The 20,911-nt window shown below is 45.3% G+C and overlaps 1 protein-coding gene across 1 annotated transcript in view; it reads right to left on the reverse strand.

The window, feature by feature from the left end:
- Nucleotides 1-2,172: 2,172 nt before the first annotated feature.
- fgfrl1a (fibroblast growth factor receptor like 1a) overlaps nt 2,173-20,911 on the reverse strand; it is a 40,705-nt gene continuing 21,966 nt past the window's right edge. Inside the window, exons 4-7 of the mRNA XM_083686593.1 lie at nt 7,448-7,525; nt 6,118-6,402; nt 5,195-5,548; nt 2,173-4,527 (exon numbers count right to left, since the gene is read on the reverse strand). Of these exons, the coding sequence (XP_083542719.1) occupies nt 4,085-4,527; nt 5,195-5,548; nt 6,118-6,402; nt 7,448-7,525 (1,160 nt within the window). The 3' untranslated portion in view covers nt 2,173-4,084. The remainder of the gene's footprint in view (nt 4,528-5,194; nt 5,549-6,117; nt 6,403-7,447; nt 7,526-20,911) is intronic.

A 20,911-nucleotide genomic window follows, 5' to 3' on the forward strand; every position in this document is an offset into this window, starting at 1 on the left:
GATTTGGGATTGTTTCCTGTTTTGAGGTCTGCTGAGAGTGAAATGCAGCCTCGAGGCAAGCTGTCATTGTGAGCGGCAGAGTGAAAAATCGGAATCAGTGCTCTCGCTCTCTTCCTTTGTCTCTCCCTCTCTTTCTTTCTCTCTCTCTTTCTCTGTATAGCCCCGGGGCTTACAAATGAGCTCTGCCACATCTGAGAGGAAAAGAAAAGTATTTCTGATGGCGAGAGGGATTACCTAACACTCTTACAGATTATCCTATCACAGTAGTTACATGTGAATCATCTTTGACTTAATTTGCTTCAGTTCTTTTATATTGCCACATAGCATTTGTTCTTGTTCAGCTTTTACTTGTATGTAGGCTATATTTGTTTATTTATATGTCGATATAGCCTACTTGTTTCTACTTATATAAGGCAAGGTATGGGTCCAAGTAAGAAAAACATGTCTCACAAAAATAGTCTTAAAGGGATAGTTCACTTCAAATTCAAAGTTGGTCAGATGTCATACCTACTATTATGTTCACTATTGGCCAGTGGGCGGCGCTACTATCCACTACACTCACATGGACTTATGCTTCTCATTTCAACACACTTTTTGCTCGTGGAAGCATTTAAATACAACTTTTTGTAGATTGGGATCTATATTGTGCATTGTTGCATTTTGCAAGAATGAAGGTCGCCACTAGGGTGGTCCTATGAGTAAAAAGAGGCACAGGCAGGTAAGGGTTGGGAGGCGGGCCCACTCATGTTCTGTTACTCACACACTCACACAGATGTCCCGCATGTGAAGGGCCCTTTGAAGGGCCTGACTTCCATCCCATGCTTGAGTGATGTCAGCAGGGCTGTGGAAAGATTCCTTTCCTGTCAGGCAGCTTGGCAGGATGTGTAAAGAAAGGGCCGAAAGACAACACCGAGATTAGGCCACTTTTGTCACGGCTCCGTGGCAGACTTTAAAGGCCTTGGCTCGGTTCCCATCACGCAGATTTCTTTTCTCACTCCGCATCCCCTCTTTTCACGGGCGAAGGTAAACATTTGGTGGAAAACCGCTGCCTCTTTTTTTTTGTGCGCTTTTATTTTCGTGGTTTTAAATGGCAGCTTTGTTGTCGCGCAGCCCTAGAACACTCTCAATGTGGATGTGAAAAGACAGAGGTATGCAAACAGAAGGGGGATGTTCTATGCTACTGCCAGGTATCCACAGGTGTGTCTCCTTCATGGACGCCGACTGCATTCACCTGATGGTTCTTTTCATGCACCAACAGTCTAAAGATCGCTGGACACTTTTCCATCATCGCTACACAATTGGTATTTGCACAACTGCCTTGGAATCTGGTAAATGGGTTCACACACTCTTTAAATGGGTTAATGGGTTCACACACTCTCAACCTTAAGCTTTACACGTATAGCATGTCCTCCATGACCGAGACTTAAAGCTTTCCATTCACTGCTATGTCAAATGCATACAGTAGGAAATAGATGTTGATCATAAAGATCACACCCCCACCCCTACCAAAAAAAAAATCATCTTTCATTACTTTAAAAGAAGGTTGAGTAGGCCTACAACACTGACAACTCAGACCAGACAATTCTCATAAAGTCACCACCGCCTCACCCAGTCCTTCTCATCCGCACCATCAACAGCTATGAGCTCAACACCAATGTCTGTCAACAGCACAGGTTGGAGTAATCTGCTTGAATCACACCGCTGAGAGACTTTCAAACCCCTGAGTCCGCACGCAAGAGGTGTTCATCTATCAACTATTACACAAACGCTGACAGTCAGATTAGCTGTTACTCTGACAACCCCTATCCTCTGCAACAGCAAGCAGAATATGCATTTCAAATAGCACATGCAAATGTTTTAGTTTTTTTCCTATATGTCAAGTTGGTTTCCCTGGCTTCTTGTTTTGTTGCTAATCTCTTAATATGGGTTTTTCCCATCATGGCTGCTAAGCCTGTCTGGCTGTCTGGCTGTCTGGCTGTCTGGCTGTCGGTCTGTCTGTCTGTCTGTCTGTCCCTCCTGGCTATTTGTTGCAGCTAGCTGACATGTTATTTCTGCTCTCATTGAGAAAGTCTTACAATAAAAATCTTGCAATAAAAGTCTTGCAATAAAAGTCCCTTTTATAAAAGTACAGCACTATCAACTGCCTTACTAAATATCAAGCACAAGGAGCAGTTAAGAGTTACTATCATTTTAATGGCATTGATAAAATGATTAAAATGTTTTTCCATGAGACAAAAACTTGCTTCCATGTGACAAAAATAATTTTCAACTTAAAAGATGATAGACTGTACAAGATTGTCAATACAAAGATTTCCAATAACATTTTGTATACTTTAACAGCACATACGGTATACATATTGTACATTTGATACGTATTTGCTACATAGCTTACACTGCAACTATAAGACAAAATGTCATCAACTGATGAATTGCTATTTTCTTTTGGATCAAACAATTACCTAATGCCCAATTGTATGGAAAACAAATTATTGATTAAGAAAATAAATTAAACACACATATTGTCTTTTAGAGTCTAGACGATTACTTAGGATTTACATTTTAGGTCAGTTTGACATGGGATATACTATGGTCCAAAAATCCCCCAATAAGAACGCTTGAATTCAACACTACTTTGATCAACAAACTTGGGATAAGTGCATGGATACGTAAATCTGGCAGTCCATTTAGCTTTGACACATAACAAATACTGGGGTTTAGAAACACAGAATACAGAAGTGAAAAATGTGTCTTGAGAACACTTTTCACAGACAATGCAGCAAGGTGACATACTGTATTTTGGTTTTTGGCAAGCTTTTCATCCCACCTCCCTAAAGCTTAAAAGGGTGCCATTACACAAGCAGTCAAAGGCAAATTACACAGTTTCATATAGTGGTCAGAGTTAATACACGCAAATCCAAAATGCAAAGAACAAGAGACAAAAAGGAAGAGGGCCACCTGAGAATTTAAGAGTTGAAATAAGTCCTTTTGTGATTATGGGTACCCGTGAGGTCCGGGTCAGCCAAAACGTACCACTCACAGGGGGAGACAGGACCTTGACCCCCATGCCAGTGCACTGAAAGTCCCAACATTATAATAATAATAATAATAATAATAATAATAATAATAATAATGTATTCTTTACAGTTATTAATACCAGCATCTTTCAGTATCTAAGTTCTTTGTTATAATATAGTGACACACATTGGGCCTTCAGTTCAGACCCCTCCATTACAGGATTTCATACGATTTCCGAGAACTGAGAAGTAATTTTCCAATACATTCCTTCACATACAAATACAACAGACTGTAGACACAATGCCTTTTCAGGTCCTTATCCTTTAACAAAACCTTTCTGAGAAACAGAATACATGCAATCTTTGTTTACTCAGATTCCCATTGTGTCTTTGTTGGTTGACCAGCCTCTGTAGCGTACAGTATGTTCAGTATTCTCATTCAATGCAACTTCTATTCATAAAATCTGCAAGCAGTTTACACGGCACTGTGATCCTTTTGTTGCTCGCTGAGGTTGTGCACCTGACAGAAATGTGGAGCTAATGTACAGTACATTATCCTCTTGGCCCGTTTCCACAGTCACTGAACATTAAAGACAGGCCAGAGACAAGATGGTGTGGTTACAGGAAATGCCGCCATTATCCAGGAAGTAATGACTGTTAATGAGACAGAGCTAACTGTATACATTCACTCACTCCAGCCAATGTGCATGTGTGTAGGTTGCCCCCGGCGCAAGGCTAGAGGAACATAGGATGCTATTTCTCTGCTGTTGGGTTTGATATGAAATGTGTGTTATGAAATATTGCTCTGTGTTGCCTCACATGAGTTCATATGGATTCCTGAATGGCGTTCCCGTGCACCCTGTTCTGTAGGTCATGGAGGAAGATAGCACCTTCTTCCTGGCTTCGTACAGTATATGTATTAGAGAGAGGGATTGTGTTAAAGCAATCCGGCACAGTCTGTTGTGTTGGGCTATAGGCTGGGGGCAGGAGGAGGTGCCGGGAGCCGCCCCAACGCTGCAGAAATGGGGCTATGGTACGTCTGAGTGTCCCCTAACAGGGAAAGTGGCTAGCTAACACTGGTAGTGGATGTGCTGGTGTTGGTGCACTTTGCCGTCCACGTGTGAGTGGGTGTGTGTGTGGATGTCCGTGTAGATCTTTGGGTAGACTTTGGGGATGTGGCCAGAGCCTCCCTGGGCCAGCAGGAGCTGCTGCTGCTGCTGCTGCTGCTGCTGTGCAATATAGTCCTCGTAGGTGAGGGACACGCCCAGGCAGTCTTTGTCTCCACTGGGCGAGGCTGGGGGGCAGCCACGGTCCCGGGGGGGCAGGCGCTGCGAGGCGGGGATGGATTGGGTGATGACCACAGCTCCCGAAGAGAAGTGGCGTTTGGTGTGGCAGAACCAGAGGAGGACTGTGCCCAGGATGAAGACCGCGCCCGCAGGGATGCCTATGATCACAGGCCAGGGCAAGCTGGGGATGCTTGCAGTAGGGACGGGAGGGTGGATGGGCTTTGGGTCTGGGGGGGTAGAGAAGGAGTTATGGGGAGTTATCAACTGCCATGTACAGTAGCTCACAGTAGGGGAATGTATGAGGAGGGGACATCTCAGGAACACATTTAATTTTAGAGAAAAACAGCAAATTTGTCAAATTTTGTCAAAATTCAACATGCATCCATGCAGTTTTTAAAAAGGAAAACGAAAAAGGAAGATGGAGTTCTATCCCCCCTTTCGTATCTTTCCTTACGCAGGAGAAATCATTTACACAGGACAAATTGAAGGAGACTGGCAGGGCAAAAAGGTTGGGACCAAGTATCAAACACTGATTACTGGAGTCGATTGGTTCTCATCTTGAGTACTTGTTTGCATGTTAAATTAAATTTTCTACCCATAGAATGTTTTAATGTTGTATTTTGAAATACAAATAAAGATAGATAAAGCCACTCCAGAGGTAGCCATTGAATATTAGTGTAAGCCATACAAACTGTGGTGCAACACATCAGATAATATGTGTCATTGTGTCTGTATTAAAAAAACATAAATTAATAGTGGAGTAAAAAGTGAAACGTTTTTTAATTAGGCTGTTGAGCCCAATATGAACGGTTGGTGATATGAGTGTATCGAGTTGGTGGCCGTGATGGTATGTCACATGGTTGCGAGTTAATGAGGGTGTCAAATCCAACTCACCTGGCAGCACGGTGAGGTAGGCGCTGCGGAAGCTGTAGCCCATGGTGTTAGCGCCCAGGCAGATGTACATGCCCGCGTCCTCCTCCTTGGCGCGGGTGATGAGCAGCTTGTTGAGGTAGGAGCCGTCGGGCCGCGACCACACCTCGCCCGTAGGCAGCACCACAAAGCGATGGTCGCCCACCTCGATGGTGGAGTTGTATTTGTTCTCGTCCCCAGGTTCCACCCTCTTCAGCCACTGGATGACGGGCTTGACGTCGCTGCGCACCTTGCACTGGAAGGAGGTGGTGCCGCCGTAGTCCACCGTTGTGTTGACTGGATGAGTGCCGGTCAGGATGGGCTTGGAGTTAGTCCTCTCTAAAAGGGCAAATTATTGCTGTGTTCAGAGCTTTTCTGGCTCTCTTTCTCTATGCTACAGGTGAAATAGACTGACGGTTCTGGGTTGAGGGGAAAATGGCACATTTGACATGAGCAAGCACAAGTTTGATTCACTTCCTCCCCTACACTTCTGGGCTTGGTGGTAACATGTGTTTTTTAAGTCAGCACACAGCTGGGATTTAATATGGAGCAGATGGCCCACAGGAGAGAAGCTAGCCAGCTCCTAAACCAACCTCACAGCCTGAGCGTCTCCAACCCAACCAACCTCACAGCTCGAAGCCAACCTTACTAATCTAAACCCAAGCTTACATGTCTAACCCAACATCATTCTATCTCTCATCTAACCAACCTCACATTTCTAACCTAACCTCAACTCCAAAACTCACAAGCTCTTATGTCTCCAACCAAACCAACCTTGTCGCTTCTAACCCAACCTCTTCTTTACCTCTACCTCAACATTCATCATGACCCCGAACCCGATAACGCTGATGAATCAACCAAAAGACCACGTCTACATACAGTACTGGTAAGTAAATGAACCAACTCACGGATGACTTCCACTTTGTAGGTGGCGTTGATCTCCCCGGCACGGTTGGACACGTGGCAGGTGTACTTGCCGCTGTGTTCCGGGGTCAGGCTCTTCAGACTGAGGGTCCATTTCTTCTTACGGCCCTCGCCCACCTCCTCCGGGGTCAGTGGCTTGCTGTCCTTCAGCCACACGATGTCTGGACGGGGGTTCCCGCTCGCCGTGCACTTGAGCCTCACTGAGCTCCCCACGGGCCGAGCGATCACACGCTTCCTCATCTTGGCGGGCTGCGTGAAGCGCGGTCGGACTACGATCAAAGAAAGAAAGCGTGTTGTTGGTGGTGGGGGGGGGGGGGTGGGGGGAGATAATTCACAGGAACGTTTCATTTCACAAGCGATGTGCTCTGGCCACATCAGACACCTATTAAACATGGCAATGAATCACACTGCAGGACATTGACATAATTACGCTCTAATCTGTTTGTTTGACAACGTTATTTTTCTTACACCACTGGATTAATAAACAGGGAGAAAATGTGACAAGATTTGCTTTTAGATCCAAAAGTATTCATTGTGTGGCAGCAGTATTCAGGATAACATAACCCCCTGAAAGGGCGAGCTGAAAAAACAAACACTTTCCCCCTCAAGTTTTACTCAAGCATTGACTTGCTGTATCTGAACTCGGTTGAGACAGCCAATACAAAAAGAAAATACAATAGTGAACTCCAGTCTTTTGATAAGGTTGGGCCTCAGAGTGGAAAGAGCAGATAGAGAGAGGGGGGGGGCTACTGCTACCCAGTGGGACCACTTCACCGCCACACTTCACAGTGCAAAAATACTCATGGCAGCCTGCCTTTGATCAGGGCACAACATGGCAGCATTCTGCGGCCACTGATGGTGAAGCTCCATACAGGGTCCAAGGGGCCAACCAACAGGAGAGAGAGAGAAAGAGGGAGGGAGGACGGAATGTTTCCCCAATCACACTTCACTCAAATAGCCGTGCTCTCTGGCCTGTCAGAGGCAATTACCAAAGCAAACAGCGCCCTGGTGTGTGTGTGTGTGTGTGGGGTGGTGATGGTGGGGGGAACAGCACATACGCATACGCATACGCTCACACACACACACACACACACACACACACACACACACACACACACACACACACACACACACGCACACACACACAGGGTAGAGTGATGCCAGGTGTGGGCAGATACACTCGGGCCTCTGCAGAACTAGACCCCCTTCCCTGGAGACCGGGCCAGTATACAATACACCCGTGATCTAAATGAGGTACTGTAGTAGGCGGAGATGAAAGCAGAGCTGAAGGTCAGTTAGAGAGAATGTTCTTACCCAGCTTTCCGGACACGTCGGTGGCGTACTCCGCATCTCCTCCCGTCCCTGTGCCGTCCCTCCCAGAGCTAGAGTCATCTACACACAAACAAAGACAAGAGCACCAATGTCAGGATAAATAACTGAAAGGGGAGGAAGGAAGAACAATTTTTCATGCTTAGTTGTTCATTTATTCATCATAGACACAAAAGTCAGCACACAAAGAAAACATGTTTCATCTTGACGTTGTTTGGGATTACAGTACTGTAAACACAGGAATTCAGAGTATCTAACAGCAGGGATGTTGTGATGGATTCATCATGGAGAAACAGGTGCTCAATGATGTAATGATTCAGTTGATGTAACCTCATTTACAGCTTAAGCTGTGTGACCCAATAGGATCGAGCCTAACATGGCTGAGGCCACCAGAGTTAAATTACATCAGAACAGCACCAGAATGCAAAGTGTCCAGTGACATGGGGACCTATAGCTGAAGACCCAGATCATATATCTGCAATATGTCTCCTCATCGCTTGGATCTACCGTCTTCTTCACTCCAGGAGGTTGATGGATTAACAATGATGAGCAATGCCAAACACATCTGCCGTACTTCACGCTAGGGAAACCACTTCAAGATGGGTCCATACTCTCTGAGGAGCTGTTCATCAAGGGGGGGGCAGCCGCAGATTCAGACATCCTATCAGGTTTGACTTGGTAAAGCGACGCATACTTGTCAAAACAAAATTGACTGACTTATCTATTGTTCATCGCCATCTGCACTAGTATTGGGCAGCGCCCGAAAATCTAAATTGAAAACCGATGGTGATGCTTGTGAGGAGGAGAACCCGGAGGGGGTCTGGGACCACCTGCAAGCAGCACCACGCGCCTTGATTTTGCGCCAACGTCTTTAAAAAACCCCCCTTTGGACTGAGTGTTTTGAAATGCAAATAGAAGAAAATGCAGCATCGCGGGGGCTCTTTTTATAGAGTGCTGGCTGGTGTAGAGTATGTGAATAAGTGGTAACTTGAGGTGCTTGTACTCTGGTTACACCAACGTTCTTCTCCCCTGCCGCTCCTCCCTATACCACATGACCGGCATGTTTAGAGCTGGCAGCTCTTTGATGCTGGCGGCAGGAGGGTTTGATCTCCGAGCGTACGTAGTTGAGCACTCTTACAGTACCGGGGCTTGAGCCTCCAGCCGATGGTGGGGGGCGTCTCACTGATGGTAGGGCATCTGACGGCTTCATTATCACTTCGGTGACCCGGTGGTTCTAATCCACCCACTACCACAGTACACATACCTCCAGTGCCTTCACAGCAACACTTGCTTCAATTCAATCCTAGAATAGTGCTTTATCTATCCATCTGTTACAATGGAAATGGTAAACAGTGTTCTCTGCTTTGCTCTCGACCCTCTGAGACAACACACACACACACACACACACACACACACACACACACACACACACACAGACACACACACCTATGCACATTCAAACACTCAAGTCATTATGAGAAGGGCTCTTAGACTGTGTGCTTAAATGTGAACACACGAACATGTTGAAAACCATTTCCATAAAGTTCAGCTGTACTCAATAACAATATGCCCCCTCTTTTGATCAGATCCCTACCTCTAATTGAGTGCCAAATTTCTTGCCTAGGAAAACATACAGTAATATAGCCTCCATGAAACAGCATTAGTTTTCTGATATACATCCAAACATCACTTCATGCCTGCACAAAATCAACTCCCTTCATCCTCCTCCTCCTCTCCTCCTCCTCTCCTCCCTGCCCATCAAAAACTCTGCCTGATTTATGGAAAGTCAAACAAAGACGTGCAGTATGAGGGTTGTCAAGTTTCTCAATAAAACAAACTCCTTCCCCCCCCCCCTTTCTTCAGGGGGAAAATGGCACAACAGCGTGCTACATTTCACACATTTACTGACTAGGCGCTGTGAGACAGGCCTGTTTGTCTAACCCCCTGCGTGTATTTACTTTCATGTCTGCATAGCCAGCGGCAGCGCGAGAAGGGCCCGCTTCAGAAATATGAATCCTCGATTCCGGTTCGGGGCCTCTGTTTTTCCGAAAAGGGTTGTGTCCTTCGATGATTTCAATTTTGAGACACTGGATCTCAGGACAGGTCTAGTAGTGAGAGGGTGGGTCAGTGGTCGCTTTTACTCACTGGAAGTTGAGACTACAGCATTAGAGGTGAATTGTATTTCTATGGTTGACATCAGGCCAACTCTTCACAGTTCAAATGTGGCTAACACTGAAGGGCTATAAAGATCCCTCAATCCAAAGTTGGCCATATCGAGTGGCCAGAATCACCACAATCACTTCAATAGCCATATACACAGAGATAGTTGGACTCTAAGTGCATTATTACCCCGACTTAAAACACTGTGATTCAATCAAACTATCAGGCGCCTAGTCCCCCCCTCAGATCCAAACAAATAATATTTCTTCTGAAGCCACACTTATTACTCTGTCATCTTTTTGTCCTTCAGAGCGAAACAGGAGAGCGAAACTGGATAGTGACTGTTATTCTAGCTCCATACATTCAAAGACAGAACTGGTGAGGATTGACAGTCTACAGAGGCTAGAGCTGCATAGCTACAGCCTTCACCCCGCTCCCCCCCACGTCCCGTCCGAAGATCTGATTTACACTACTGCAGCGTGTAGCTTATGGAAACCATTACAGTTTCTGCTGTTACACGGCCTAAACTGGGTAGATTTACGAGCCATGGCCCGGGCTCAGACGTTACTACATAACCCCAGCACTACCCCAGCCACACAAAGGAATGGACACCGTGGAGAGGAGGACAGATTAACAACCTGTTGAGCATATTTACAGTCCAAAAATCGCACAGATGCATCTTTGAGGCGCTAACATTTTTCAAAGTTCATTAAATGTTGGACTGATCCCAGGCTATTTGAATGTTGACGTTTCACATATGATTCTCGTGTGGGAGTTTTAATGGCTGAACTGTGTACTGCTTTATTGCCTAAAGACTCAGTTTACACAAGCCTCTCACAAATCCTTTTCTCCCTCACTTTCTCTGGAGTGTCTTGAAGATGAAAGAGACGTGGTAACCTAAACATCTTCTTCTGATATGTTGTAAAACATTCCTTTTCATGACTCTCTCCACCTGATAGCAGTTTCGTTGAAACTGAAATTCTCATACACTGCGCCAAGACAGCTAGGTTTATGACTAACACTATTAACACATGTAATTACATGTAACAGTTTCTAAGATCCATCTACGAAATATGAACATGCCTCAATATTCTGTGAATTGCTTCCAGCTTTGGCTCCTTCCATAAGGTAATCCATGTGCATGGGGTGATTACCCAGACTCCCTTGCTCTCTGGCATCAGTCCTAGCGAGGAGGCGTGGGGCAGATTTAGGGAGGCCTTATTTTGCGGTGCGCAGGACTGACCCGGCATTAAGCATTTCCTCTTCTCTTTTAGGGATTACCGGCGCAGAAGGGGGAAACTCGGACCACACGACGTCCTGTCCCTGGGGATTCTGGGACGAGAGCAACAGAGAGCTCAGCTGGATGGAGAATTAGGCCAAAACTAGCAGAGGTTCGGGCACTGGACTCTTGGCCCCTAGGCTATCTGTTGTGATCACTATGACCCTGTTACCCAGACCTAGATTAAGCCTAGTTCTAGACCCAAAAATATGGAGAGTCTCCACTACAGTATGAATCTGGGCTCAAGACAAACGGCCTAATGACACTCTGTAAGGGCCAGTTTCCTGGACAGATTAGGCCCACGCCTAGAAGAGCATCTTCAATGTATAGTCTCCATTGAAAATTTGACTTTTAAAGCCTAGAATTTAGGATTAATCTGTGTCTGAAAAACTGGCCCAAAGTTTGAACGTACTGTATGGACAGCTGTAGCACGAGTAGCCTGTTGTCCGGAATAAATAAAACCTATTTCCAGAAGCAGATGATTGTTAATCTAATACATCCCATGTAGTGGAAACAGCATCAAACACTCATCAAGAATCAACATCTGTACTCCAAGATGATAGCCAGTCTAGTGCCGCATAGTTGTGGTTCAGTTAGGAGCTGGACCACAAAACTGCTCTGCAAGTCATTTTCCCTTACTCAGATAAAACACCACAAGATAAACGCCTGCTGTTATAACGAGTCAGCCCCCCCTACAAAGGCCAACTGTGTATGTACTTTATAGGTTCAGAAACAAACAGAGCAGTTCAGGAGTCTATAGGATTGAGACAACACAGGTTCAGCTTCTTATGTTTAAAGTCAAGGCAACAGAGAAGGCTATAGAATTTCACTGATTATACCAAGTTCTTTGAGACAAAATGAAAACACAGCTTTTGTGCATAGTGTGTGTGTGTATGTGTGTGTGTGTGTGTGTGTGTGTGTGTGTGTGTGTGTATGTGTATGTGTATGTGTATGTGTGTGTGTGTGTGTGTGTGTGTGTGTGTGTGTGTGTGTGCGTGCGTGCGTGCGTGCGTGCGTGCGTGCGTGTGCGCGTGTGTTTCTAACTCCAGGCAGAGCTCTGTACTTCCTCGTGTCGGCCCTGTGTTTGATCTTCTGCCATCAACGGGCTCTGTAGTCTAATTGTGGCCACCTGTGTGAGGGGAAAGAGGACCTGCTCCACCTCCGTTTCCATTGAGGGCCACAGAGTTCAACACACACAGGCAGACACACACACACATGCTGTGACCACACTCCGCACTGTCCTTGAGTGTCATTTTTGGGGGAAAAAAGATCCCTTTGTTGTATGACATAGTGTAGTGTGAGGGGAAGTAAGGTACGTGTTTTTTTCCAGAAGGTGTTGCAAAACTGGTCTACTGGTTAGTGTCGGTGTGACATAGCCCGTCAGAACCCCTTTGGCCTCGAACCGTCTCTGACAGGTTCTGATTGCGGAGGGGTGCTCCATACCATGTGTGTGTAAGAGATGAGCAGCAGGTGACCACTAGGGGGAGATGATGTCTGATTAGGTATTACACTGCCCTTTGGCAATTATAGTAAGAGGATGTCTGCTGTTTGAACCAGTACAGTCAGTGCAGCTTTTGGCAGACAAAACACTTCTCTCTTGTTCAATGTTGTCCAAATACACAATATATAATTAATGTGCTACTTATTAAATGGAGCTTTGCAAATCCATTCCTGTTCACCACTGATGTGCTTTTCCAGGGTTACTGTTACATTTCTGCAGGGGAGGCTGGTGGAGGTAGAAATCGGAGGACGGGCTTATTGTAATGCATGGAATGGAATGAGGAATGGTATCAAATGTGCGTGTTTGATACCATTCCTCATTCCAATCCATGCATTTCAATGAGCCCGTCCTCCACCAGCCTCGGCTGATTCCTGGATCTCTTACTCTAATGGATCTTTAAATGGCATGCCATTGCAAGGCACATTTATTTTCTTACGGACCATTGCAAATGGATGGTGGGTTTGATTATTGAGATGAAAATGGAGAAAAATGAACACCAAAAACAAACAAAAAAATCCTCATGAACATTACCAAGTCGAAATATAATGTCAACATTGGCTAAAATAACATCTCGCAGTACAAGTGCTTCCATCCAATTGGTCATAAATGTCAAGTGCGATGCATTTTATATGTTCTGAGACCTGCAGTTAAGTATCGTGTTCTGTGTGTATCCGCACTAAAAAAGCCTGTTTTAGTTCACTGTTCAGACCTTGGTTTCTGCCTGACTTGGAAAGCACATTTTCCTCATGCCTGCGTGCAGGGGGCTGCTTCATATCATGTTCACACTTCATTTACTCAGGGTCAAAAATCCAAAGATTTGCCTAAAATGGGTATGGATGGGCTGGAGGAGATACCATGCAACCCTGAACCCCCTGACCCCCCCCCGCATTAGGGTGATGGACTGATCCACCAAGGACTCACATGGATCCACTTTGAAGGAGGGGACTTACTGGATTCCACAGAGCTCTACTCAACAGGCAAGCCTTTGGTTCAACTCACAGAAGACAGTGAACACGCACTGGGACAAGGATGTGCTTTTGTATCCACACACACAGGTCTGTGTCTGTCTCTTGGACTGTTCCCAGAACAGTGGCCTCTGCCTCTGCCTCTGCCACTCAACCATTCTCTCTGAGCTAATAACATGTGTCCACTTAATGCACTTTTCTAGGACCCAAAGTCCCTCTGGAGAAAAAGTGATGATGAGGATGATGATTATGATGGAGGCAGAGGATGATGATCTTGCTAACAACCCTCCTCATACAGTATGTGTATGAGTGGCTGTGTGTGTGTCGTGAGATTCCCAGTTGTCTTCAGAGGTGCTGCTCAGTGTGTCTCCCTGACGGTCTCTCCTTCTCTCCGACTGTCCCGTCCCGCTCATCTTCACAGCTGCTTCACTGTAACTCTAGCAAACATCAAGGCCAGGATGGGGCTTTACCCAATTAACATATCTCACATATTGATCGCCCCGCGCTCCCTTTGAAACCGACACTCCTGGCGGACACCCTTGCACTTTGAACTCACTCTCTCTCTCTCCTCTTATTCTCTCTCTTCCTCTCTCCCTCTCTCTCTCTAAGCTTCAGTCCAAATCACTTGAACATATCAAGGATCCGTACAAGGAATGAGGTTTGGGGTTCCTGTTACCGAGAAATGAGAGACCATTCGGAGAAAGGGGGAACAAACTGTATAGTAACATCCCCCTTACATCTACAATAAGATTGGGAATACTTAAACTGGTAATGCAATAACGGTCATTTCAATTGCATTAGAACAATAGTATTGATACAAACAAACACATATGCACACCAGTGGAGGCTACCCGTCCACAAGTGTTTGATACCATTCCTCATTCTATTCCATGCATTACAATGAGCCCTTCCGATTTTTTACCTCCACCAGCCTCCACTGACGCCCACTGTATGTCAAGCAAGAAAAGCACAATGCAAACAAAGGCCTACAAAACTGCAAATCCAGTAGTTGGACATACTGTACATATCTTACAATCTTTTATGGAATGCGAAACTGATTTATGCAACCTGCACTTCAAAGTCAACACTCACCCAAAGAGTATAAGCCATTAGGCTAAAATATCTGTCTTCCTTTACTGTGTAGACGTTATTGCTGACCGCGTCCCTTAGATGAACGAGTATTTATAGACTAACCCATAGACTAACCCATCATATTTCACAATCCTACGCCCATTCTGAATTACTCACAATATAACTCCAGAGTTAGACAGTGGAGGAGGAGAGGGGGGCTGAGTCGAGTGAATTCTACTTTGTGGTTTCTGCATGATTTCCATGTTTACAAAGTCTTACTCCTTCTCTTTCCCCGTGTGACAGCAACCTTACTCTTGTCAAACGAAAACAGTATATACTCAAGAAGTCACGCTCACTTAGATCTAAGTGGAGGTTTAACACCACATCAAAAGTGGAATTCTCACTCACGGAAAATGTCTTCGCCACGAAGATGCACCTTGATAATTCAGGATAATTCAAATGTCTTTTGTTGAGATTAATTCTAAACGATTTGAGTGAATAACACACGCAGACACTGAATGAGCATAAAATGTTGAATGTAGTCAGGGCAGAGGAATGTGAAAAACAAGGCTTCGTTCCCGTTGACTCAAGCTATCACTTTCAACACAATGTCCTGCTGATCAAACTGACTTCCGATAGCAGAGGCGCCCTGGAATGATTTCGATGTTTGTGTAACAGCTAAAGGGGGTAATCACACAGCTATAGGCCTACTCACTCACACTCAGATACGGCATGGCAACTTAAAAAAAGGGAGAGCTTTGTACAAAAATGTTAAGAAATAAAAGTAATCTCTGAATTTATAGTGGAATGTGATAAACTGAAACTGAAAGTTTTTAGTTTCTATGTAAATGTCTTGGTTTAGACATCTAATGGAACGTGAAATTTGCTGCTTATATACCCCCCTTCTAAATAAAGGAGACAGAATCAAAAGACCATTGTTTAGCCGATGGGGATGGGGAATCTGATGGGGAATCTGTGCACGGACAAATGGAGACTAAAGGAAATTCAGACAATGCATTGTCATGTCCTCATTACTGATCAAAGTGGCTCCAGTGGTCCTTGGGCATTTCTTGGGGGGGACAAACATTACACGAACAGAAGAGTCCGAAAAAGGAACATTATGCAGAATTGGTGTTGTGCTTTGATGGAAGAACGAAGCAAGCGGACAAAACTTCTGCAAAACTTCAAAAGAAACCTTTCGTGAGCACCGCTCTCTCTCTCTCTCTCTCTCTCTCTCTCTCTCTGTCTGTCTCTTCAAACATACTAATTGGCATGCCTATTCTGACCTGTCCACACTCCACTTGTTTCTCTTCTTTTCAGTTTGGACCACTGCAGAGGTTGGGGCTCATAATCACCCGCTATAATCACAAAGGACGACAAGCACAGGACAAAAAAAAAAAAATTCTAATGAGAAAAGATTCCTCCACCATACAACCTTAACCACCACAGCGAGGCTATTATGGGCTTTTAGAAAAGTGGGGGGGAAACTCGGAGTAGGTGTTCGGCTGCTGGGCTCAAAGAGAGGAGAGGCCCCTCCCTCGGTGGGCCAAGCCCAGCTACCTCCTCAGGGGAACAATGCTGGACAATCTTAATCCTCAGCGCCACATAATGAGCTGTAAGCTTTCCTTTCAGCACAGAAATGTCGCCCTGCTTACCGCTCTGATCACAGACAAATGCCCCCAGTCCTATTCAGAGCCTCAGAACCACCTCCTCGCTGCACCTCTCGGCTCTTCTCCTCTCTCTGTCCTGAAGTGCTGGAGGGGATGGTTAAAGTTTGAGTGCGGTACCCCCGTGAGAATGGAGGGAACTCGTTTTCATCAATGTAAGGTATGCGTTGGAGGGCTCTCGCTGCCCCTGCTTAGATGTCAATGGCGGCTAATGCTTAGATGTTGATGGGCTTTTGTTGGCGTACGATTCTCACAGTGCCATCGCGTTGGCAAGGAAGGCCCACGGTGGAGGTGGCCGACAGGACAGATAGACAATTTCCCCCCTCTCGTTCCCTCAATGTTCCCAGCAAGCTCCCCCCCACACACACACCTACCCTCCTACAACATTTGGTGAGAGGTTACTGAGAACATATAAAAAAGACCTAGCATGCTAACAGCATGACAAATTAATGCTTTCACAAAGCATTTCAGCCCCACATTGTGGATACTTAAGATCCATTAAGTAGGGTTTGAGTGAGCTTGACTTACCCTGGCCCATTTTAACACATACAACAGCCGCCCCCAGACTCAAACAGAGCATGAAGGCAAACAGAAGAAGGGAAAAAGAAAAACAAAAGGCCGAAACCAATTCAACTCCTGAGAGAAAGGAGACGTCCAACTGCAGCTGAAGCATGTAGCGCTCCGACGGAGAAGCCTTTCTTCCCTTTGAGCGCTGAGGTTGAGAGGGCCCTGGTCTGAGGAATCCATTAAAGCAGAATGACAGCTAATCGGCTTAAGGAGAGCGGATCTGTGGCCGGCCCCAAATGAAAGGTTTGGGGTCCCAAAACTGCATGTTACAGTTAAGCTCCCCACTGGAGCTGCTAGAGCACCCCCCTGGGGGGAGACAAACGACTGGCCACTTCAGGGGATGATGGGACAATTACGCGTTACAAATTAATAAGCCTACTAAACAACCGGGGAAAGCCCCACTCCCTGGGACAGCCAACACAACCCAGAGCAATGCATTGCATCTACGTTTTTGAGGAGCATTCACATGTAAAAGAATTAGGCATTTCAAAGCCTTCAGAGAACAGCGATTTCTTGAGCTCCAGATTTTCATTTGTATCAACGTCTAGCAGTCTGCTCAGTCCAGTCAAATAGACCGTGACTAATTTCTTCTCGTTTTTCTCGCATTTTGCTGTTTCGGCATTTGCTTGATCTGGTTTCCGTTACTCTTGGTTGGCGAAACGTTGCAGAAGGATGATGTGGGGTCTTTTGCCTCACACCCCTCTCTAAAACCCACAGGAACAGGCAGGCGTGAAATGGAGGTCAGGGCCCCGTGTTGGGGGGTTAGGGGTTTGGTTGGGGGGGGGCTCTGTCCCTGTCTCGCTGCCTCACTCACCGGTCTGTTTGTGTTTTCCTTTCCGGCCCTTTGAATAACTGCCTGCAAATAGCTTTGAAATCCGAACCCTCCCACTCCCACCTGTGGCATGGCAACCCCTCTGAACTGCCATGTTTACATTTCTGACTGTCCTTTTAAAATGGCATCTTCCTTTTCCTCAGCACTGTTTCCGGAAGAGTCTGTGTCTCCAACAACATGATGGGTAACCAGCAATAGTTATCAGTGTTGTTGGGGATAGTAGAGGTTCAGTTGGCCACAACCAGCCAGAACTGCTCAACATAGACAACATTACCATGTTCTAGTGGTCATCAATCAACCAGCATTATCTGTGCACTATGCGTACCTTGCACAAAAAAATACTCCATCAACACATGGTAGAAGATACCATTATTCATTTACATTAAAATGTTTACCATTCCTTGTGTACAGGTATAATGGTAGTTCAGCAATATTGCAAGTTCTTAAAAAACAACTGAAGGGCTGAAAAGCACTTTCTGGCACAGTACAAAACACCCAACACAAATGGGTCAGTGAGTTCTAACACAAAGAAGAGCAGAGGGCTCTTTCCACTAGGATTCCTGCAGCTCAGATTCTCTGATTCCCTCGTTCCACTTGGTGCTCCCTCGCTGCCTGCCACTCAGAGCCTGACCCACCCCCCAGGCTGGTGGACACATGGCCACTGGAGATCAGTGAAGCACAAGTGAAGACTAATTTACCCATGCCGCCACACGCCACAAAGGCCCTGCTTACCGAATGAAGGGGAGACAGGCAGGAGGGTTGGGAGTCAACATTCAACATCAGAGAGACGCTTTCTAGCTCCAACTATCCCAAAGCCAAGCTGTCTTACCCCCCAAAACCTCTCTATAAGTCCGCCAGTCATTTGCTGTCCTGTCCCACCTCTGGTTATGGTAGGGGGCTGGGCTAGTTCAATACTGGACGCGTTCCAAAAACAAAGACTACTATGAAGGCAGCGCTATCATGCAGGTTTCTTGTTAACATATGTCTCAACTCAAATCATCAAATATTCAGTCAAAATAAATATTTTCCCTTCCAAATCAAATAAGAAAAACACAAAAATGGACCAAAATTATCCATGCATTTTTGCAAAATTACAGTAAAAGCCGTTTGTAACTTGACCACAGGATCTGAGTGCAGACCGTGGAAATGTAAAGTCCACAACCCTCAGCCCTCAGCTGTGAGAGACGGCGAGAACGAGAGCGAGGCCAGGGGTGGCTGTACTGTTTGAGGCGCTACTCTCGGGCCTCTGTCTACTCTCTGATGAGACTCCAGATTTCTCAATTAAACTGCAGAAACCTGAGTCAGTGCCTCCAAGCTTCTTTTCAATTTATTCGCCATCTAATGGGATATCATGGAGAGAGCAGGAGAGCACCCCTGAAGGTCACCATATAGCTGGTAATATGATCTGTTTTCTTAAGTTCTGCTCCGAGACAGCTGTGGAATCTGACACTTGCGTCATGGTGCGGAGAGCGAGGAGATTAAGGAGAACAGGCCGGCCCCCGAGTTTGCTTCCACTTCATTTACCTTTGAGCTCAAACTAACATGTCTTTCTCCCTGTGTGTTGTTTCAGTACAGACACAAGGTCTGCGCACTGTGAAACATGGATACATTCTGCCTGTACAGACAGGAATAGGCTGAAAATTACAATGAGTAAGATCCATGTGACCATGCACTACATGTCCCTGAAAGTTGTCTACGATTTGCAGTAACAGCTACATCTCAAAAGATATTAAAAAATGCACGCAGCACATGTAACCTAACAAATAGTGTGTAATTGACTTCAATGTATATCCTGTGAGTGCATGGACCTATAACTGCATCACATATTTCAGTAGCCTACTTTCGGTAATACTCTCACAAACAATGCATACCAGTGGGGCAGTTAAAGTGTCTATCACTGTTGTCCACAGCACGGATGAATGAAGACAGACATATAGAGGGCAGAGAGAGAGTGACATTGACCCTTGACCCCCTCTATCGCCAGTGTAAACAGCGATTACGCCAGCCTTGCCAGTCTGTCAGTCGGAAAGCAGTCTCATTCTGGCTCAACAGGAACACATGGCCAGTGGCACAGACAGACTTATCATTAAAAAGTACAGTAACTGTTTGTAAATGACTTATAACAAATGATCATTCATTTGTAAAGTAGTTATAAATAATTTAGAATGGGCACCTTAATGTAAAGTGTTACTGTAATGGGTAAAATAATAGTAATACTAGATCAATCAGGAGCACCCAAGTATGGAACTCAAAATGTGTTCCTTGAGCACAAACAACTTGTGAATTGAAAGAGCCATGCAAGCCAGTTTTGCTTCCTGGCTTTTCTTGAATTTTTTTTTTTTAAAAGAATGGATGCAGCGGGTGGTGATGTTAGACATTCACGGAGCTATTTTGTAAAGTTACTCAAGATATAGCTCGAAGCAATTCTCAATAAAATGTGTTGAAAGGTTATTTGACTCAGTCGCAAAAAAGCCGGTGAAGGGGTTTTGGAAGGTTATATTTGAGCAATAACATTGTTCAGCACCAGGATGTCATATATCAGCTAAAAAACATCACAATGACTAATGTGGGCCTTGAAGGGGTATGTTCGTCCCTGTCTGTCGGCTCTGACCAACACTCAGGAAGCTTACCCTGGTGAACCTCTGAAAAGAAAAACAGTGTGTCACGGGTAAAGGTTATCACTTCCGAAGTAGCCTCCACCCATAGACCATCCCCTTGAGCAGCAAGGCAAACAACCTTTCCCCATGTGGTAGAATACCTTCAATTACTACAATAGCAAGAGAACAAAAACATATTGTATGTATTGTAATGTATGTACTGTATGACAGGCTTTATGAACAATTCTGATGTATGCATTTTCTTTTATAACATAAATGACAAAAAAACTTGAACTTTCTAGCTTAGCACTAGACAAATACAGTAGATACAGTATCTGTCTCCTTATTCATCTCAGGCTAAGATCACTACCAGATGTTGGCGCAGTTCAAGCTTCTAGCGCCAGAGCAAGCTGCAAAAATCACCATAAATTGAGTCAAAGTCACTTCCAACAAACTTCCAACACATCTCTATCCTACGCTGGCTTCTAGTCATGCTTGTATTGTCATCGCATCAGAACAATAAATCCAGTATCACACATCTCATCCTGCAGTATTCAGCTTCATAAGGTATGGTATAGGCTGCTATGAGTCCACTCGTACGAAACAGACCTCAGTCAAATACAGTATACCAGATACTTGAAAGTATCTGAAGTGTGCTTGACTTAGCTTTGAGTTTGCATGTTTGGGACTTGTCCATTGGGTCATCGACCCAGCCAAACTAAATCAAGCGCAGCTCCAAGTTTCGGGTATTTTTGACCTATAAGTATTTGACTCAGGTTTGGTATGAAACTATTCTCGACCACACAGCAC

This window comes from Argentina silus (assembly GCF_951799395.1).
Source record: "Argentina silus genome assembly, chromosome: 15".
Classification (NCBI taxonomy): Eukaryota; Metazoa; Chordata; class Actinopteri; order Argentiniformes; family Argentinidae; genus Argentina; species Argentina silus.